General features: G+C 49.5%; 1 protein-coding gene across 1 annotated transcript; it reads left to right on the top strand.

Annotated features, from left to right (window-relative positions):
- The first annotated feature begins 8,446 nt into the window (after positions 1–8,446).
- DBX1 (developing brain homeobox 1) lies at positions 8,447–18,077 on the top strand. The gene is made up of 4 exons (XM_069623475.1): positions 8,447–8,887; positions 10,958–11,059; positions 15,922–16,124; positions 16,787–18,077. The coding sequence occupies exons 1-4, from the start codon at positions 8,563–8,565 to the stop codon at positions 17,258–17,260; spliced, it is 1,104 nt and encodes a 367-aa protein (XP_069479576.1). The 5' UTR covers positions 8,447–8,562; the 3' UTR covers positions 17,261–18,077.
- The last annotated feature ends 4,607 nt before the right edge of the window (positions 18,078–22,684 follow it).

Here is a 22,684-nt window from a genome sequence, read left to right as displayed (position 1 = left end):
TTCTTCGGGTAGTCTAGGCCTCCTCCTCACCCAGCATATGTTCTTTCTTCAGGCAGTGTGGGTCCCTTCTTCAAGCACTTTATGACTCTACTTCAGGGGGAGTAGGTCCCTTCCTCGGGCAGTGTGGGTCCCCTCTTCAAGCAGTGTAGGTCTATCCTCAGGGAGCAGAGCTCCCCTTGTCATACAGTGTAGGTCCCTACCTCACCCAGCATATGTCACTTCTTCAGGCAGTGTGGTTCCCTTCTTCAGGCACTGCAGGACTCTACTTCGGGGGGAGTAGGTCCCTTCCTTGGGCAGTGTAGGACCCCTCTTCAAGCAGTGTAGGTCTATCCTCAGGGAGCAAAGCTCCCCTTGTCATACAGTGTAGGTCCCTACCTCACCCAGGATATGTCCCTTCTTCAATCAGTGTGGGTCCCTTCTTCAGGCACTGCAGAACTCTACTTGAGGGGGAGTAGGTCCCTTCATTGGGCAGTGCAGGTCCCTTCTTCAGGCAGTGTAGGTCCCTACCTCACCCAGCATGTCACTTCTTCAAGCAGTGTGGGTCCCTTCTTCAAGCACTTTATGATTCTACTTCAGGGAGAGTAGGTCCTTTCGTCGGGCAGTGTGGGTCCCTTCTTCAGGTAGTGCAGCTCTATCCTCAGGCAGCATAGCTCCCCTTGTCATGCAGTGTAGGTCCCTACCTCACCCAGCATATGTCACTTCTTCAGGCAGTGTGGGTCCCTTCTTCAGGCACTGCAGGACTCTACTTCGGGGGGAGTAGGTCCCTTCCTTGGGCAGTGTAGGTCCCCTCTTCAAGCAATGTAGGTCTATCCTCAGGGAGCAGAGCTCCCCTTGTCATACAGTGTAGGTCCCTACCTCACCCAGGATATGTCCCTTCTTCAGGCAGTGTGGGTCCCTTCTTCAGGCACTGCAGGACTCTACTTGAGGGGGAGTAGCTTCCTTGGGCAGTGCAGGTCCCTTCTTCAGGCAGTGTAGGTCCCTACCTCACCCAGCATGTCACTTCTTCAGGCAGTGTGGGCCCTTTCTTCAGGCACTGCAGGACTCTACTTCGGGGGGAGTAGGTCCCTTCCTTGGGCAGTGTAGGTCCCCTCTTCAAGCAGTGTAGGTCTATACTCAGGGAGCAGAGCTCCCCTTGTCATGCAGTGTAGGTCCCTACCTGACCTAGGATATGTCCCTTCTTCGGGGAGTGTGGGTCCCTTCTTCAGGCACCGCAGAACTCTACTTGAGGGGGGTTAGGTCCCTTCCTTGGGCGAGCAGTGCAGGTCCCTTCTTCAGGCAGTGTGGGTCCCTTCTTCAGGCACTGCAGGACTCTACTTCAGGGGGAGTAGGTCCTTTCCTTGGGAAGTGTAGGCCCCGCTTCAAGCAGTGTAGGTCTATCCTCAGGGAGCATAGCTCCCCTTGTCATGCAGTGTAGGTCCCTACCTCACCCAGCATATGTCCCTTCTTCAGGCACTGTGGGACTCTACTTGAGGGGGAGTAGGTCCCTTCCTTGGGCAGTGCAAGTCCCTTCTTCAGGCAGTGTAGGTCCCTACCTCACCCAGCATATGTCACTTCTTCAGGCAGTGTGGGTCCCTTCTTCAGGCACTGCAGGACTCTACTTGAGGGGGAGTAGGTCCCTTTCTTGGGCAGTGCAGGTCCCTTCTTCAGGCAGTGTAGGTCCCTACCTCACCCAGCATATGTCACTTCTTCAGGCAGTGTGGGTTCCTTCTTCAGGAACTGCAGGACTCTACTTGAGCAGGAGTAGGTCACTTCCTTGGGAAGTGTAGGTCCCTTCTTCGGGGGGGGGGTCTCTTACTCAGGCAGCATCGCTCCCCTTGTCATGCAGTGTAGGTCCCTACCTCACCCTTCTTGTAGGTCGCTTCTCCTGGCAGTGTAGGTCTATCCTGAGGGAGCATAGCCCCCCTTGTCATGCAGTGTAGGTCCCTACCTCACCCTTCTTGTAGGTCGCTTCTTCTGGCAGTGTAGGTCTCCTCTTCGGGTGGCTTGGGTCCCTTTCTCAGGCGGTGTTGATCCCTTGCTCGGGCAGTGTACATTTTTTGCGATGTGTCAGCCTCTTCCTCGGGGAGTGTATATTCCTTATTCAAGCTTTGTGTGCCACTTCCTCAGGCAGTGTAAGTCTTTTCTTCCTTCTGTGCAGGTCCCTTTTTCAGGTGAGCTAGATACATTCCTCAAACAGGGTAGATCGTTTCCTCAGGTAGAATGTGTCCCTTTTTTGGGAAATGTAGGTCCCTTCTTCAGGCAGCGGATGTCCATGATGTGTACGACATAGGTCCCTTCATGCGGCAGAATAAGGTCCTTTTTTCAGTAAGAATAATCTGAATAAAGGACCTTCTCTTGCCCTGTAAACTTGAAAAACATAACTTTCATTAGCCTATGAAAAAGTTTCAAATGATTTTCTTTCCCTTTTTTTAAATATGTGTTTGTCTTTAAGTTTGGCGGCATGGTGGTCCCACAGCTGGCCTTCTTATTCATATTTAATGGGTTGTTCAAGTATTTTCCATCACAAACCTGACAATGTGCGTCCCTTTACTTCGTCTAGTCTAGCATTCACAGCTGCGCCCCAGCTGTGTCAAAGATATATTTTAGGATTGCTTGATTGTGTCGGACAGTCCTTTTTCTAATGTGTCTGTAAAGTTGTGAACCAGATCCAATAGAGCCAATACAGTCTTCATCTCGCTTCGGAATCTGCACATTCTGCAGATGTGCTGCTTTGGGGCTCTCCCGCTGCCCCCCGCAGACTTGAAACTCTGACCCCCACTCTTACAAACTCCTCACAATGCCTCAGAGTGGCTTTAAGGGCAGGGCATCCGAAGACCGCGAACTAAAAAGGACAGGCTGGGGCACACACTGCGATGGGCACGGGTCAAAGGGACATTGGTCACGGGAGTCTGGGGGGGGACATCAGAGAGCTCTTCTCTTCAAATCAGGGCCGGCTCTGAAAGGAAAACTAACCCCTGAAAAATAAGACGGCTGAAGTTCAGTCTCTTGCCAGTTTGTGGGCCTTTTTGGGGTTGTTGAAGGGAGGTCTGCTGCCCTATTATTCCAGAGGAGGGGTGGGGGTCTTGGGCCGGTGTGGTGAAGCAGGCCACAGGACCTTGGTCCACGTGTGCCCAGCATGGTGCTGACCCAGGCCTGCTCTCAGTGTCACCGCCCAAAGAGCTGAGAGGCCGCGCGCTGCAGAGAGGCCGCGCTGTGGTATTGGTCGCCGAGGCAGGTATCTCCAGTACTGAGAACATCTCAGAAAATCGTCCTGCAGAGAAAGGTTCGGTATCACTCCTCTCACTCTGCACCATCTGGTGAAGCAGTCTGTGGGACTTCGAAAGCTAATGCATTGTTCCATCTCTGCATCGTATTTTCAGTTAGTCCAATGAAAGGAAAATAGTCCCAAAGACAAGAGGCTTTTCCAATGAAACCCTGAAATACAAATTTGATCTACCCTGCAGCGGGGGAACGACTCAATCCCTGCTGCCTGTAGGGGCGTAGTGGGTACTTTTAATGCGGTGTCAGGTGCTCCATGTGAGCACTGCATATTGTGTACTTTGCTTTTTTCCTATTTACTTTTTCGGCCTGTTTTTTTTAATGCTGACTTTTTCTTTTTTTTAGACCTTTATTTATTTCTGACAGACCAAAACAGCACACAGTGTGGGACATGCCCCACATTGCAATTCCGATTGCTAAAAGGTCCATCCTCCTCAATGCAGACTTTTCTGCCGCAAAATGTTCACGTATATCCCACACAAACTTGTGAAGTGCTGCTTAAACACAGATTTACAAAGCGTTTTTCAATGGGATTGTGCCATTATGCCGCAAGTTTGTAAATCAGGGCCAGAGCACCTTTACCCACTGAGCTACCAGGCAACGTGTAAGTGAATGCACCGCAGTCAAGTCCTGCACAGGCAGCAGCAGCTCGTCAACCTCTGTCCTGCGGCCGGGGTCCGCCCGCGGACACCGGCAGCTCTGTTATAGGCTCAGCCTGGCCTCCTTTTAAACATTTCCGCTGGAATATTGGCCATAATGGCAGAGACTGTGCTTCACGCGCTGCGCAAGAGACCAATGTAAAGCCCCTTCAGCACACGTCACCAGCCTCTGGGTTTTTTGTCTCAGAAATGAGCATTTATCAGCATCATCCGAGCTTTAAGTCACCTAAACGTAGGGCAGAGTCGCTAAACCTCTAGCACAGTAGAGGCGGCAGCTGCGCCCCTGCTTTACTGGTTAAAAACCCTTATTCACAATGCGTTTTCCAATGGGCTACGGCCATTATAAACCACTTCTGTGAATTAAGCACTAAGGGCCCTATTCATGGAATATTTGCCCGGTTCAAAGGGAATTTCCACTGATGAAAAGTGACTTTGCACTGCCTACACAAACCCAGATTCATTGAACCGTGCAAAGTGTTTTTTTTGCAGGGGAAAGTCCGGGGAAAGTCAGCGTATAGTCATTTTTGCAGTACAAATTGACTTTGCCCGGCAAAAATACACTTTGCACGGTTCCATGAATCAGGGTTTGTGGCGGCCGTGCAAAGTCACTTTTCAGCAGTGCAAATTAACTTTGAACCGGGCAAATATTCCATGAATCGGGCCCTAAGTCTGCGCTGTATTCTAGCAGACACGTTTATAACTGAGCGCGCTGCCAACGTGCATTGCCACTGTGTTGTATGCACGTTTCCTTGAGAACTGTCAGAGGGCCTAATCCACAGAACGTTTTAGCACGGAGCAAAGTGACTTTACACTGCAAAAATACGCTAAGAACCGGCCTAATTCACAGAGTGGAGCGAAGTGACTTGGCAAAGCAAAAATAATCTTTGTACACCACTAGATGAGCCTAATTCACAAGCACTACGGGCCTGATTCACAGAGCGGTTTCCTATGGGGTTGCACTGCTATAAAACGCTTCTGTGAAGCGGGTCCTTGGAGCGTTTTCTAATTAGGCCCATTTAGCTGACGATGGGTTGGTTCCCCGTCAAAGTATCTGAAACCCAAACGAAGACAGTAAAATATCGAAATCTTATCAAATAGACTAGACGGGAAGCAAAACATGAACCATTTATATACGAACCTGAAAATAAACCGCAAACTCTCGCGCGTGAGGTACAGGAAGGCCGCAGTACGTGTTCCCCAAGCGATCCGAGTCCAATAAGCAAAGGCAACACCCGCGCCGACCGGGAGCAGCACAGCGCCCCACACAGGTGGCATTGCGCACGCACCCTGGGAAACCCGGAGCTCTGCAGCTTAACTGAACACCCAACGGACAGGGGCGCCGGCACTGCCGGGACAACTGGCGCGGATATAATAACGCGACATTTAAACACACACCGATTATTCGTGCCCGAATAGAAGCTGTCTGTGCTTGGATGGCCGGGAAAGCGCGTTTTCATCTGCGCACTCTGTGTTCTGTTTTCAGCTAGCTCCGGGCGTTAACACACTCCGGGGCTGCACGAAACATGCTCCAATGTAGTAACTCGACTCCGCATTTCATCGTTCGTAAGATCGAAAATGATTCTGGACAATTACGTTCAGTAACAATAAGACCTGTTATTAACCTCTTCGGGCAACTTCAATAAAGAGAATGGTTCCAACAACTGAACACGGGAGCTATAGATTTTTCCATTTTGGATCTTGGAATATTACAGGCAGGTGAGAAAAAAAACGGAGAAAATGGCTGTTCGGCGCGTATTCCCGCACGGAGTCGCAGGTTCAAGCCTGGCAGGTGTCGGCGCTCGGTGCAGAGGTGGTCTCGTGATCAGCTTTATTATTGCGGGGAGAGTGGCTAAGGGAAGGGGGCGTGGGACGTTCATATATCGCGCTTGCTGCAGCAGTTTTGCGGCTTCGCGGCACTGTCGGTAAATGTCACGTGTCCCTGCGGACACTCTTCCACTTGACTGAACCCCGATATTGTGCAATGGTTTATTTTCCACGGACGTGCAATGCACATTGCAGAGCGCTGCCTACTGAGGTGCGTGTGCACTGGGGGGTGGCCGTCGCTTACCCGCGGAGCCCCATTTCTTCCCTCAGAGCCCCCGCCCCCGTGAAATAAAGGACGTTTTAATTTGAATTAAGCCGAGCGTTGTACCCGCGGCCCTCCCTCCCCTAATGTGATATAAATCGCAGATGCAGCGTTTATTGAATGGTTAAAGCAGCGATATTCGGCTAAGGCGCACACAGCCAGCAGACAAAACCTGCCCGGGGGAAATAAAGCCCGTTAATACGATTTTTTGTAGGGGGGAAAAAAGACGCTTTGTGCCGGGGAGTAAAAGGAGAAAACAGCTGAAGCTGACAGTTAGTTCACGGCTAACAGGATCAGAGAGTCCGGGCCGGCCTGCACACTTCTCTGTGCGAAGGAGGTTCTGTGAGGGTGGGGGCGTGGGGGGGGGGCGCTGCGGCCCAAAGGCCCATCTGCTCCGGGCCCTTTCTCGGGAAAACCAGGTGAATCCGTTAACTTGCCCGCAGAGTAAAGTAGGCCTATTCAAGGCAAGTCGTGTTTAAAAGTCTTTACAGCCATGTGGCAAGGCGCCTCTCCATTGGACAATATCGGAAGTAGGCCTGCGCTACACGGCGGTATTTAATAATAATATGTTCAGATAAAAATGGAAATCTCGGGATTTAAAAATGTGCCCGGTGCATTACCCTCGAATGAATTTACCCTGGTCTGGAAAGCCAAGCTGGGTACCCGTGTTCGAGTATCTATCGAGCATTCCGCCCGTGGGCCTGGCCTGGCATTAAATAGGAAAATATAGGTTTATTAAATGGATCTGGTTACAATATTGTAAAATACATTCGAGACCCGCACCATTTTGTATCAATCGATATTCGGGTCGCCACAGCATTGTTGTTTAAAAAGCGTCTGTTCTTTTTAAGTAGTATTTTTTCTTAGGCCTGGAGCTTGACGGGCGGCCATTAAAACGGCCCCAAAAGCCAAGAAAGCGGATATGGATCGATGGAATGGGAAACTGAGCACTTGGGACAGGAAAGTTGCTCCTCTTCGTGGAACGCGACTGGCTCAGGGGTTTGGGGAAACTGGGGAAACGCAGGGCAGACACGGAGCTCCGATATCGTGCACTGAGTTCCCGACCCCATCCCTCCAGTGGGTAAATATTGCTCGGCTCTTTACGGAAATGGCATCATTTCAAAAGCAAATTTTCCGCTTCCAGTTGCGAGAGAGGAGGCAGAAAAATGCACTCCCCCTTTCCCCAGAACTGTATAGGGTCAAATACAAGAATGCAGCGAGTTGCGCAAATGATGTCCAGAATAAAAGGTTTGGAAGGTTTCAGCGAGTCGGTGTCGCCAACTCAAATATTTGTTTGGTAGTTGTTTTTTTCCGGGTTTCAACCTTTTTAAGCCAAGCGACCTATTCCTTGTGTTTCCAGTTGAGGGGTGTCACATGTGTGAGAAACGTGGTGGTCCATGGACCCTACCTACAAAAACTGCACGAGACTATTGGTGAGAACCTAACTCAAATAGTTGCATTGTTGTGCGCCCACCTGGGGAATGAGTTCGTTTAGGAGCTATAATGTGACATCGCGGCGGCCTTATGGTAATTGGTTATTTATAACACACTTAATACCCAGACGTTTCGAAGCACGGACAGGGTGGGGAGGGGGGAGGGGGGTCCGAACCTGTGTTGCTCCGCGTCGTCTTGCTTCCAAGGCGAGGCGTTACCCCTGAGCTATCCTCCCTGAAACTAATGTAGGCCGTATATGGAGGTAGGTAAAAACAAAGAGGTGATGGCTGGAAGGTTCAGGCCCGTGATGGCGAGGTTCGCAGTGGCGGGGGCACGAGGCCTCTGCCCTGGCCCTTTGGCGTGTGGTTAGTATGCAAGAACTCCTGTGCACTGCTGGCTGTGTTGTAATGACGTCCCACCTCCTACCATCATATCTGATGTCCATAAATACGAACGTTTCGTGCAGCCACGTGTCGGCGCGGAGGAGGCGGCCCGTGCAGCTATTGCAACTTTTTTGGGCATAGGTGGGTTTTCTGGAGGCACTGAGTGTCCCATGCCTCGCTCTTGCAGCTAAACTTCCTCGGAAGTGTGGCTTCTTTTTTTGACAGCCGCTGATAGCTTTCTATGAATATTAATGTTGCTTTAATGCGTGCACCCTGCGGAGAGGGGAGAGGGGGTGCAAATACATTCGGGGCACTCAACAAGGAAGTCGCCTTTCGATCAGGCGACGTGTCATTGGGACATTTTAAATAGGCATTTAATGACCCTATGTATATTGGCCCGGGACAAAAAAAAGAGCCGGCTGGGCTCCTTGGGGAGTTCGTCTCGGAGGGGGCGGTCAATACGCAGAATGGATGCCCGCGCCTCATTGTGTGTCCGCTTGCTTATGAGGGTCTGATCCAATCATAAATTGTCCTCCCCGGCCAATCAGAGGGCGACCGCGGGAAGCTGGGGTGCATCTCGGCTGGATCCCCCTTTGTGGGAGCTGTCAGTGCTGAAGTGCTTTGAGGAGGGGGCGCGGTATAAGAAGGGACTGCCGGCGGGGAGGGCACAGACTTGCCACTTGGACCTGGGTAGCGAAGTTTGCTGAAGTTTGCAAGAGTTTGGAAAAAGGGGAACCTAGAGATGATGTTCCCGAGCCTGCTGGCCCCCCCGGCTGTCTACCCCAGCCTGCTGCGGCCCACCCCCACCCTGAGCCTGCCCCAGTCCCTGCGCTCCGCCTTCTCCGGCCGCACCAGCTTCCTGGTGGAGGACCTCATCCGGATCAGCAGGCCAGCGGCGGGCTACATGCCGCCCCCCAGCCTGTCCCCCCCGGCCCCGGCCAGCCCGCCCAAGAAGAGCCCGACCGACTTCAGAGGCGCGACCAGCAGCCCCAGGGCCCCCGCCAAGAGCGACCCTACTTTCCTGAAGTTTGGGGTCAACGCCATCCTGGCCTCAACCCCCAGAACCGGTAAGCGCAAATCGACCGACAACTAATGTCTGCCCACTCGGATTGCTCGCTGCGGGGCGGGAGTCACCGCATTCTAGAGGGTAGAATAGCTCAACGGGTTCGGGCACCTGCTGCTCACAAGAGCGATTTTTTTTTGTTTTCGTAGAGCGCCTCCATGTCTGTTCGTGTGCATCAAGGAGCTGCGTTGGCATGTGTTATTGTCATGTTTGGCATAAATGGCTGCACAGTGTGTGGCTGTACAAGCTGGCGGATCTTGCGTTGAGGTTCCATGGAATCGCATACATGATGCATATTACCCAAAGTGTTGATTGCCTGTGGTCGGAAATCCCGGGGTGCGTGGCTCCGTCCATAGGAAAACTTTGTCTTTGGTTCACCTTAGCTATTAAGTTAGCTCATGTGTCAATGCACCTGCTGCACGGGGAAAAGAACCTGAGAACAACCAATGTGATCTAGTTGGGTATTAATCGCGCCTGTGTGCTGATCTATGATACCCTGACCTATGACAGCACAGGATATTAATGAACGCTGAGATGTCACCTTGCAGCACAGGCCGGGGCTTCTCAGCAGTGTTTCCTTCGGAGCCGACATCTGTGTGCGCGTTGCTGTTACTTAGTAGTAGCAAAGTGTGTTAAAACAGCGCTCTTTTTAGCATTGCTTACTGTTTCCGCTCACTCTAGCGATAGCATTCACCCTAGGCGGCGTAGTGCAGGGAGGCCGCACAGGGGACATCAGGGGCTGGGGGTTCTGGGAGGGGGAAATAAGTGACACTTTTCACAGGTTAGAGACGGGTCTGATATGGATGATACTGGCCGAAAACCCCCAGGATACTTGCTGTCCAAGCCAACAGCTCAGTGGGTCAATTCCCCTGCTGCGAAGAAACATGAACTTGAGTAACGTTTTCTAAATTTTAGTCAGCTGTGATTTATTAACATAGGTCATGTTTCGCTGTGTATACGTTTAGTTATTATTATTATTATTAAAACGTGTTTGTTAATATTACTGCCTCTCCGGTGCACCACGGAGACGCATTGTCTGTCTAAAAGCGCGGTATACAGATATTAAAACCCAACGACAATAATGATCATAACAATTGATGTTATATACAGTGAAAGGGGACGTATGTTTATACATCACACAGAATTCAGAATCTGCCACACAAGTTAATCTTTCTTCGCAGCAGGTGGATTGACCCACTGAGCTATTTTACCGACTTGGTCAGAAACGGCCCCGAGTGTTTGAAGACAATGGGATCCAAACCAGACAAGTGCCTAGCCCGTGAAAGTTGTCACTTATGTCATGCTCCCGGCCCCTAGTGCCTGCCCCCCCCGTCCTGCCTGCAGGTGGGGGCTGTTTCCATTGGCGAGGCTACGCAGGCACAGGCCAAGGCTTGGCCACATCAGTGTGAGCCCAGGCGGTAGAGCTCGGGGTGGGGAATGCAAGACGCAATCCGATTAATTGGGGCCCCCTGAGCCCCATACCGACAGCAGTCACGCTGCTCCGAGAGGTGACTTTCACCAGTCCCTTGCGGGCTGCTTTAAAACAATGTTAAACTAAGTAGCTATATTCGTGTTTCACACTATAAAAAAAGACGTTTTTCTTTCGTTCTCATGCTTGTGTTTATTTTTAATTTCGTGTGATTCTTTTTCTTTCGTCCTCCATGCTAGATTGTTAAGTTTTGATGCACGCGTACATGTTGGGTCATTCTTTCCAAATGTAAATCTTCCTTTTCTCCTCTTTCCTTTTTTGTGCTATTTTTCCCATTTCCCGCGTCCTGCTTTCCCGTTGCACCTGCTTGCTGGATTCCCGGTGCATTCCACGCGTTTGTCTTATTCTCGTTGAGTGTTTCCCTTTCCGTTCCTCTATTCAATTTCCCGTGTTTTCCCCACTCCCCAGGCTGTCTTGTGGTAACTGTTCACCCCCCCTGTTGCTTTCTGCATTCCCCGTGCCCCCTGTTTTGTGTTTGCCATGCGTGACTCCCCGCATTTGTCACGCATGTGGGCCGCATTTCCCACGCTGGCTCTGCCGCAGTGTTTGCTCTTCTCTAATGCACTCTCTCTTGTTCCCCCACAGACTCCTCCACGGTGCTGCTGCAGAACGTGCACCAGAAGACGTTCGCCTTCCCGTACTTTGACGGCTCTTTCCAGCCCTTCATCCGGTCTTCCTACTTCCCAGGTGGGTGCTAGCGCTGCTCGATCCCCCTGCGCCCTGGCCACCCCTGCGCTCCAGCACCACGCCCTCCGCATACCTCCGCCGTAGCCCCTTGCCCGTCCCTGGGGTGACGCTGGTTCAGAGGTTGCGAGCAGTCCCCCATTCAGGAACCCGTCGCGCCAATTGGATGCCCTATTTAGCGCGAGCACTGACTGCTGACACTTTGCACCGATTCTCTGCTCTGCAAATTAGCCGTAGTTGTCACGGTGGAAATTTGAGGCGGGTCCCTTCTCACAGAGGGGGCTGCTGGCAGCCTGGGATTTCCCACAGTCCCTGCACCGGGCCACTGCTCGCCAACAAAGCCCTCAGCACCGTGACCAATTGGCCAGCTCCCTCCGGGCAGCCACACACAGACCGGCCCTGCCCTCGCTCCACGCTGACGGACACCTACCAGCCAGCGGCTAATTCCGTATTAAAGGTCATATGGAGACTAGGGGCTTTCACAAGACCACATAGGGAGCCCCATTGATTGGGAATCGGTGTGGCCAGGGCCGTCAGAGGACATGGAGGCTGGCGAGGTGTCGGTGGCAGGTGGATGGATGGGCGCTGGGGTGTGGATGAGCTGATGTGTGTGTGTGTGTGGTTGGATGGTTGTGTGTTGATGGATAGATAATGGGGTGGATGAATAGATGTGGGTATGTGGATGAAGGACTGGTTAGATGGATGGATGGATTAGTGGCTTGGTAGATTCATGGGGGGGTGGGTGGCTAAAGAAACACAGATATAATACACTAGAGCGTGATCAGTAGAAAGATACAGCGATAGATACACGGAGAGATAACACGTATAGACGATAAAGGACTCAAAAGGGGAAATACATACATTACATTTTAGACTAAAAATGGGGACATAGCCATGATTATAAAGGATTAAAACGGCTGTGTAAAATTGTAAGGCAATATAGCCGAACAAAATCGAAAAGAAGCGAAGAAAGAGGAACAGCGAACAAAGAGCAGCAGCAGCCGTTCACAGTAAAAAATGAAAGTAGTGGAACGCCGCTCTGACTGTTCCCCCTCACTTCGGCCACTGGCAACGGGTGAAAAAAGAGCGAATGAAAGGGGGGTAGCGAGTGAATGTGCGCCTTGGTGCCAGTGGGCTATGACACGTAGCACATAAAATAAGTAAATAAATAAATAAATAAGAAATTATTGCAAACAGGCGACAGGCGGGAGAGCCCCGCAGTGTCCAGGGCTGCATGAGCTGATTTAGAGAGAGAGAGCGAGAGAGAAGAGAGAGAGAGAGAAGAGAGAGAGATGACACGGAGAAGTGGGCCAATCCGAGCATTACACAAATGGCACACGAGAATCGGTAAGGGAGAAAGTACCCGCGCAGGTGCCCGAAATGAGCCCACCAATTCTGAAGGCATTTGGGGGAACACCCGTCCTGTCCAGGGATTTAAAATGATATGTTTTGGAAACTCTAAAATAAACCGTGCTCACGGAACAGGCCTTTCTCTCTTTTTTTCTCCGCTCTCTTTTTTTTTGTAGCCAAACCCCATTCAGGCATCAGATAATAGACTCTGCTTCCTTTCACCCCCTCTGAATGCCCTGACAAAAACAACTTGAGCATTAAAACTAGCTTTTCATGTCCATTTAATGAGAATGATTTGGGGGTAGACGGGGCCCTGGCATCAGTATTCGCCCGATGGGCCGGGCATGCAGCGGTGTTTAGTTGGAAAGCGCAGGCCGCCTTTGTGGCAGTAATATATGGCTTTCGCTGGCTGTCCTCGGCCTTTTTCTGCTACTTCATTACTAAACAATTACCATTCACGCTTCATCAGCGCCCCTGTCTCCCTTTGGGAGCTCTCTAAAGGGAAGCTCTCCCTTTCATCCCACCAGCTCCTTTGGGAACCAGTCAATGTGCTAATTAGCAGTTACTTTTCATTTCTTCCCAACGGGTTCTTTGCTTTTTTTCCCCCAAGTGGAAGGATAGGAATGGACTCCACAAGAAAGGATAATATACATTGATGGAACAAACTCGGAACTGCCCCCGCCCCACCCCCTCCTCCTCCTTTAATTGTGTGCGACAACAACAATATTTCAGCTAATTGTGTACTGCATTGGGAAGTGAAGTTTATTGTGTTTGCCAATTGTGCTACTTATACAGTGTGGTGTTTTTCTGTTGTTGATGCAGCTATTGCGCGTTGTGTTTAGAGGCTATGTGGTGTGCTGGAACAGTAGGCAGTTCTTTTCAGCCAGGCAACTTCCTGGACACATTGGTGGTGTTTTTGAGGGAGGGAAGATGGACTCATTTTAAGAAATGCAAACCCTTAGTTAACTCTAAATATTCCCAAATTAAGGGCCTAAAACCCCTCCCGATAGTCCTCACACCTTCTTTAAGAAATGTTCCTGGAAAATGTAGACATCTACACATAGCCAGAGCCCCCTGGGACATTGTAATCCAAAAAAAAAATCACAAACTAGGTCGACCAAAGATCACTTAAGTCTACAAACTGTTGAAACGAAGTCTCCAGGAGACGTGCAGCAGTCTACAAACGACCCCAATCTATGGCCCATAGGGAGTGTGAGGAGCAAGACGATAACCAAGGTTAGGCCACTCGGAGACTTCAGGAGTGAGCGAGCTAACCCAAACTACATGCACTTACTCCAGAGAATTCTGCAACCTGTTGCAAACCTAGTCTCCAGGAGACCACACCGGGTCTGCCACCAATCAAAAACCAGGGCTTTTGGTGACCATGGTGACCAACAATTAACTAAGATTAGGGCCCCTGAAGACAGTGGGCATCAGTAAATACCCCCCAAATGGATGCCAGCGAGACCATGGCAGGGAACAGACTATCCACAACTGCAGATTCAGGAGATCACAGAACTCTAAAACATACCAGACTAAGGCTCCTGGGGACCATAGCCAACTTTCCCAGATTAAGGCCCTTGGGGGACAAACTATTCTAGACTAGGGTCCCTGGAGACTATGAGAGTGGTAATACAGTCCCAATCTAGAGACATCGGAAACCGTTGGGATCTACAAACTATACCAAAGTAGAGCCAACAGAAGTCTCTAAACTAAAACTAGGACTCTGGAGGCCATGGAGTAAAACAATTTAAAAAACGATCCACGCTCAGGCTCTATGGAGATGATGGGAGTCAATTCCCAAGTAGGGGCCCAAAAGAACTTGGGAGTTGGCAAGCTACCCCAAACCTCATCCAATGAGACCACTGAAGTCTATGCATTGTCACCAACAATGTTTCCGGGAGACCACCAGAAAACAGCAAACTTTCAAAAACTAGGGCCCCTGAAGACCATGCAAATAAAACAGATGACCCAAGCTCAGGTTCCCTGCATATGGTGGGCATCGACATGCTATCCCAGAGTAGGGGCCCTGAAGACTATCGGAGTCGATGAGCTATTCCAAACCTGATCCCCCTTAGACCATGCAAGTCTACAAACTGTCCCAAACAATGCCTCCAGGAGACCACCAGGTGTCTACAAATGAAGGCCCCTGTAGAAAAGGAGAAAAACCAAAACTATCCAAGGATAGGGCCCCTGGAGGCAATGGGAGGTTGCAAACACGGCAGGAAAGCTCAGGGGCAACGTACTCGCCTTAGAAGCAAAACGACACAGAGCACCACAGGTTTGATCCCCGGGTCTGCGCTTAGAAACCTCTGGGTATTAAGCACGTTATAAATAACGTATCATATCAAAGTATCCCACTCTAGGGCCCCTGAGATCATTAGATCATAAACGACCCTAACTATGGCCCCTGGGGATAGTGGCTGTTGACCAACTACCATAAACCAGGGCTCTCGGAGACCATGGCACCCTACAAAGGATTCCATAATTGGGCTCCAATCGACCATTGTAGTCTAAAAATGATAACAAAATCAAGGCTTCTGGAGTCCACCGAAGTCTAAAATCTACCCCATACCAAGGCTCTATAACACTGTGGGACAAAAAACTGTCCTAAACCAGGACTCCTGGAGACCTTGGCAGTATAACACTACCCAAACTATAATTCCTACACATAGATTCAGAAACCTCCAATTAATCCAGAACTAGGTCCTCTGTAGACGTGTTCGGTGAAACTCAATCTGCTTGTCAAAGTCCCTTCCAGATAGTTTTCAGAATCGGGATAGGGAGTTTTTGCCACAGAAGGTTTAATCGAAGTAGAATTCAAGTTTCAAGTTTTTTTTTAACAGATTTTGCTGCAAATATATGTGGCAGATGGGTTTAGGTTAGTAACAAATGCATGTGGTTAGGGGGGACTGCAGGGGTCTCTCCGAGCATATATTTGCAGCAAAACCTACCAGTAAAAAAAGTGATAAAATCTACTTCTTCGATGAAAAGTTTTCGAGCAGATCACATAGAGCCTTCAGAATCATTGAGCTTTCTTAAGCTGCAGTCACTATAGACCTCCTTAGGCAATGCCGAGAAATGTATTGGAATGGAAAATTCCTTCAAACTATGGCCGCAGGAGATACCTTCAGCACTGCCCAACAATTTCCAAGTGTAGGTTTTGGAAACACATGAACCCACATAAGGGCCAGTGGAGGGAGCCTTTTAGCGTCTCACGCGTCATTAAACAAGGGTCCTTCCAGATATCCCTGGTAACACTTTACGTTTCCTAAATGTTGGTTACCGGAGAAATATTTGAAAATGTAAAAATAGAATATACCTGTGGCTTTATTCTACTGTTGTGGATTTTTAAAGATTGTGGAAGGAGCATAGAACATTATTACCTCATGTAGGAACAATGAACAGGGGTCTTCTTCAACATAACCATCTATTGTAAATTTGCCTGCCTGCCATATGCGATGAAATGCACATGTATTTGTGTACCGTCTAATAGTTTCCTGTTTCTCTTGCAGCTTCCTCCTCTGTGGTGCCTATCCCAGGCACATTCTCCTGGCCACTGGCAGCCAGGGGGAAGCCACGTAGGGGCATGCTTCGCAGGGCGGTCTTCTCCGATGTGCAGCGCAAAGCCCTGGAGAAGATGTTCCAGAAACAGAAGTACATCAGCAAACCTGATAGGAAGAAACTGGCTGGCAAACTGGGACTGAAGGACTCACAGGTAAACATCCACCCGACCCAAACCTGGCCTGGATAATAAAGCACGAGGCCTAAGGAAGCCTGGCTTGCCAAAGGGCGCTGCAACGACTCAATGGGCCTCATTACGAGTTTGGCGGTAGCTGTGCCGGTAAAACCGGCACGGCTGCCGCCAAACTCGTGAAATTACCCGCACCCGGCAATGGGGATGTACGGGGGCATTCCGACCCCGGCAGACCAGGTCCTTCCCCATTGCGGGTGCCGGTATTCATTACTCCCCATTCCCATTTGAGCCCCATACGGCTCAATGGGAATGGGGAGGTCGGATGCACCGGCACCATATGTGGATGATGCCGGTGCATCCGACGAGTTGTGCTCGTGGGTGCCGCTCTGCCCGCCAGGTTAGACCTGGGGGGGAGTCATTTCCAGTTGGGGAGGGGGGACAAAATTGTTTTTGGAAAATGTCATCCAAATCTTTCCAGCAAATCCAAAGTTATTAGCAATAGAATTATTTGGGGAGAAAATCTATGTTCACAGGTTTCACCTTAATAATAAGGTGGCTACTGCCAACCCTATAAAATATATGTTGTATAGGGCGGGAAAAAATATTTATATATCATTAAAGCTTTGAATATACGAGGAAGCAGTGCCCATGGGTCCTAACCAGTTTTCCTTTTGTCTGTTCAGGTGAAGATCTGGTTCCAGAACCGGAGGATGAAATGGAGGAATTCCAAGGAGAGAGAGCTCCTGTCTTCAGGGGGCTCCAGGGAGCAGACCCTTCCCACCAAATTTAACCCCCACCCTGATCTGAGCGATGTGGGCAAGAAGTGTTCAGAGGAAGAGGAGGCCGATGAGGAGGCCAGTTGTCCCATACCCCCGCACGGCCTGGCCTTCTCGGAACCTCAGGGCCGCTACAACCTGGCCTCCCCGGAGCACCAGGACCGGCACAGTATGGCCTTCCGTGCCCTCCAGGACCAGCACAGCCACGCCTCCCCCGATCACCCGCATCGGCACAGCCTGGACTCCCCCAACCCGCAGTATGGGCACCGGGCGGACTGCCACCCACTGGTCTCTTCACCCTGCCACTCCAGCAGTCCCAGCAAACCCTCGGACTTCACAGACTCAGAGGGGGATGGGGACGAGGAGATCACAGTCTCCTAGAGCCCCCCCCCACCCCTTCCCACGGGGCGGACTCAGCACACATGTACAAAGAAACAGATATAGACACATAAATATATAAAGGATATTCTATTGAAGAGGAACCCTCCCTGCAAGCCTTGTTCTGGGCAACCACACGCCTCACTGCATCACCCTTTATGTTTGAGCCACGAAAGTGTGTCCAAGGTTGTACTCTGCCACAGTTCCCCCTTCATTTTCTTCTTCCTCTTTTCTGTTTGACTTTGTGTAAATCTTTCATGAATCACTCAATGTCCTTCTTGCTTTTTTCTTTCTTTTTCTAATTCCTGCCTTACCTCGTGTTCTGCTGCCCCCCCTGCTTCATAGTTACCATCAGTTTTCTTGGAACCAAACTCTATTACATTTGCATTTCCAATGTATGTCTAAGTTCTGTGAATGCCCGAGGCATATATCTTCTGCCTTGTAGTGGTACACACTTCCTCTGCGTCCAATGAGATTGCACTCATGTATTGTGTTACTTCTCAACTGCAGAGTCAGCCTTTCTACATTGAACATGTGGCAATGTGATGGGGAACCTCTTTGATATTTGTACGTAACCTTGCTGTTTTTGTACAGCTTATGAATTGTACACTATTTTGTACACACACTGTATGAGTGTTTTATACCGGGAGCATTGTGTGAATGACTTTAAAAGTTGAAAACGCTAGATTGACACTATTTGTTGAACTGTCTTAAACTAAAATGTATCCTCTTGACTGTGTAATTTATGGCAAAAACATTTATTTTGTATTTTACAATGTACATACTTAAATATGTGTATAAAATAAATTGAACAATAGCTAAATAACAAAGGCAACGTTCCAGGCTGTCTATCACCAACAAGTGCAAATCTCCATATTTTGGGGCCACATTTCGAAGGGTCAGAGACGAGAACAGAGTTGCACTGCTAAGAAAAGCTGTCAAAGAAGACACTTTTACAAACACGCGCGCGCGCACGTACACAACACACACACATATATCATTGTCAATAATGTATCATTGCTTCAAGATGCAGTCATTTTTGTTCAGTTAAGGTCACTGAGATACGGATAGATGAAGTCATTTGATGAAGATCACATACTTTGGTGAAGTCTGGAAACCGGGCTTAGAAACCGGGTCTCTTGGTGTAAGGGCGAGCAAATTAGAGCTCGTTTTTTCCTTTGGGAACATATTTAAACCACGAGCTCTGTTATAGATCAAATGGAAGAATTTAACACAAAGAGTAAGGCGCTTCAGCCAAAAAAGGACTACAAAATGCCTCATTTCCACAATGCTGCAAATTATATATGCAAAAATATCTGTAACTTTGGGGCTGATTCTTTGATATTTTTCCTGAACTGTTGATACCAATTGCGCACGAAAATCAAGGATAAAACATTCTGTGCGTCCAGCAATCCGGAGAAAGGAATCTTCCCGTGGTGCTACACTGGCAGAACGTGCAGGCAGGAGACGTGCCACATTCCATGGCCGATCCCCAATTCATAAGGAGATGCCCTGGAGCACGCAGTGGAGACTGCACCTGTGTCCCTGTGCTTGGTCTTCTGGCTCAGATACCCCGGCCGCAGCCTGGATTATAGGGATCACGCAGTGAGCCCACTAGGCCTTAGAGGAACAGAGCGCCACCACAGGAGGCCTTTCCGTCCCTGCTAAAGAAACCGAGGAAACGGGTCATGACCTCTAGGAGGCCCTTATTGCCCCAGTGCCATCACAGGGCTTGGGTTGCTGTAGCGTTCCAAGTTATAGCTGTACCAAGCGCCCATTTCACTCGGGCTTCAACCATTGGCCTTTCAGGCATAGAAGCTATGCCTGAAATGATTGGACTTCCAGTGGCCACAGCACTTTCCTATCCAGAGTCCTGCCTTTGGGACCATCAATAATGCCCCCCCCCCCACAACCGAGGGGTAGAAAACCCTTTCTGCACGGCAGCAGTATCCATTTGCCTTCATTTGAAATCGTTGGGAGTGGGAATGTACAGCAAGGCAGCCATTTTGCACATCCCAAGCATGTAGTCCAGCCATACAGCCAGCATAGTTGCACCAAGAATAATCCAACTCATTCATCAGGCAAGCCAATCTGCCCAACCCGCTCAGGCCAAAACTCGGAATTTCTCACTCTGCTGTCGTAATGTACCCAGCTTGCTATACCCCTACTGCTGTACATTTGCTTCTGTAAGCCCACCGGGAGCAGCCCTCTCCTAGGTCATTCAATTCGGATACCATAGTCCAATGTTGGTCATCAGCACGCGCAGTTACGCCACTTGTCCCAGAACATTCTTGCCCTCTCAAGCACTAGTCCTCAGGTAGTAATCCCTCCAATGAAATGTGCTCCGGTTACTGGACTGTCATGGGGGCAAGAGACAATGTCAAAGAAAAACCTGCACCAGCTGATGGGGAGTCTGGATGTCTGCGTGGGGGCAGGATTCCGATGCTGAGGATGGGGACCCATGTCATAGCCTGTGGGGGTTCATCTGCGCTATTTGGGGGTTGGACATGCATGTCATCCAGGCCTAGTCATTTAACAAAGCCCTTCAATCCAGAGTTTAGTTTAATTATTTGTAAGGGCACAGGTATTGTGGGTGAATATGGGAATTGTAGCTGATCCCCCAAAGCGGGTGCTAGGATTTTCATACAGAGGTCTGAAGTTAGGACATCGATCACAACCTTTTCCATTGGGTACTTCCATTTGTATGACAGCAATGCCATAAAGCACTGTAGGTTTGGCCTAAATAAAATATCAAACGATTAGAACAGGATGGTGTCATACAGTTGATTGGGGAACACGGATACACTTGAGCTAGAAGCTGGCATTTTACTGTAGGTTGTATTCTAGGATAACACAGACAGAAGAGCTCAACCAGAAAGTGAATTATTAGAATAGCAACAGAAAAAACGATTTTCTTAAAGTTCCATGAACGAAGTCAAAAGAAAGTTCCTCAAGACTCAACAGTGGTAAAGTCTGGGCTCCTACGCGGCAGTCCACGTGAGGTTTTTAAGTCGTGCCAAGAGGTTTGTGTAAAGTGTCCTATATTTGTTGCCCACTGTTTGCTGGCTTCTTGTGTCAACACCTTCTGGGCATGATCTTTGATATGGAATTCTACGATGATGGGGCCCAAATATGTGTGACACATGAAAAGAGGCTGGAGACTCTTCAAGCGTAGCTCCAAGGCTTACCGGTCGCTGGGTTTTGGCTGGGTGTCAGGGCTGGAGGTAGGCTCTGCTAGCTTCAATCTATGGGTTCGCTTGCTGACACCCACATCCACTTTTTGACTACTTGCCTCTTACCTCCACAATGCTCTAAATTCTCAAAGATTCTGTTCTTTTCCTCTACCTTCAATGCTACTGCCAGATGGGGCCTGAATGTAAACTCAGACCTCCACCTTGGTTCTTTGCCACATGTTTGCACCTTCTCCAGCTCTCCCTACTGAGGATCCTGTTCTTTTCCTCTACTTTCTATGTGTCTGCCAGATGGGGCCTGAATGTAAACTCAGACCTCCACCTTGGTTCTTTGCCACATGCTTGCACCTTCTCCATGCCTCCCTACTGAGGATCCTGTTCTTTTCCTCTACCTTCTAAGCGTCTGCCAGATGGGGCCTGAATGTAAACTCAGACCTCCACCTTGGATCTTTGCCACATGCTTGCACCTTCTCCGGCCCTCCCTACTGAGGATCCTGTTCTTTTCCTCTACCTTCTATGCGTCTGGCAGATGGGGCCTGAATGTAAACTCAGACCTCCACCTTGGTTCTTTGCCACATGCTTGCACCTTCTCCAGCTCTCCCTACTGAGGATCCTGTTCTTTTCCTCTACTTTCTATGTGTCTGCCAGATGGGGCCTGAATGTAAACTCAGACCTCCACCTTGGTTCTTTGCCACATGCTTGCACCTTCTCCATGCCTCCCTACTGAGGATCCTGTTATTTTCCTCTAACTTCTATGCGTCTGCCAGATGGGGCCTGAATGTAAACTCAGACCTCCACCTTGGTTCTTTGCCACATGCTTGCACCTTCTCTAGCCCTCCCTACTGAGGATCCTGTTATTTTCCTCTAACTTCTATGCGTCTGCCAGATGGGGCCTGAATGTAAACTCAGACCTCCACCTTGGTTCTTTGCCACATGCTTGCACCTTCTCCAGTCCTCCCTACTGGCCTTGTCTACCAGGTATTTGGTGTACCGGGCCCCAATGGCTGGTTCTTTCCAGACTCTCGCTCTCCTTCAACTGTACTTCTGCCAGGGACTTACACCGCCTACCATCACTTATAATCCCGCCATAAATCCATGGGAGCAAGTGGCTGTAATGGTAATTCCGTTTGGTGGTATTTCAGAGGATTTACTGCTGAAAAGCTGCCAAACTTGTAATGAGGCCCACAGGTCTATTTAGACCTTCAATGAGAAAGTGAGGGTTCTAGACCATATGAACATGTCTGCTCTTTTCTGGCAATCGGCATTCCTGAGAAAAAGAGTAGCAGACAAACAACGGAAAAGGATCAGACATGAGATAGTATACCCAGTTAGGGCTAACTCACCCAGCTCCGCCGCATATCAGTAAATCAACAGCATTTATCAATCTATTTTCCGCTCTGTGCGAGAGTAGTAATCCATTTACCCTGCAAAGGAAGGAGCGATAGACTTTTTAAAATGTTTTCAGTATTTTAAGGAGCACTCTCGTGGGCCAGGAAAAAAAGTGGTATGTGGGTGTGTTCCTTAAAGCACGAATTAGATACTTTCGAGCCCTGAGAAAAACATTGAAAAGGAAATGACCCGTGCTATTGATTTAGCCTCTATCAGGGGTGTTAGCAGAGCAAGAGTCTCTTACGGTGTCCATCAAATCCAGCCTGTTCCCTTAGGAGCACTTGTAGATCTTGAGAGGCCATCTCTAGTTCTGCGCTTTGAGGCCTATGGGCGAGTAGTGCGTTACAAAAATGTAAAATAAAAATAAATAAATAAATCTGGATTCCGTTTGGTGCATCGTCTGAAGCAGGTGTCCGTTCTCGGATCTATTGAAAGGGCCAGGCCAGATCTCCAGGGGGGAACCTCCTCAAGTCCAAGTCGTCGACTGATGTGAAGCTCTATTTGCGCGTTTGGTTGGTATGTTATCTGGTTTCAATAGCAGATGCGTTTGCCTTATGCAACCAGAATCACATGTCAAGTTGTGCCACAATTGGATGTGGCTGGGAATGTTTTTTGGGTGCAATGAATGAGCTGGTGGTGCACGCAATGCACACCCGGAGAGTGGTAGCCATCAGGTTTATGGAGGCATCATGTCTTTCACCTATGTGCTTGCGTTGTCATTGCAGATGGATCTGTTGCCTGACAGAAGTGTAGTTTGTGGCTGTCAAAGTCTGCCTGATGTACAGGCAATTGCTAGCCAGAGGGCCATTACTAGTCTGAGAGCCTCCTGTACATGTCCCTTTTACTT

The sequence above is a fragment of the Ambystoma mexicanum genome, chromosome 11 (assembly GCF_040938575.1).
Source record: "Ambystoma mexicanum isolate Mex_15411 chromosome 11, UKY_AmexF1_1, whole genome shotgun sequence".
NCBI lineage: Eukaryota > Metazoa > Chordata > Amphibia > Caudata > Ambystomatidae > Ambystoma > Ambystoma mexicanum.
Note: the sequence above shows the minus strand (reverse complement) of the source record. Positions and strands in the feature narration are given on the sequence as shown.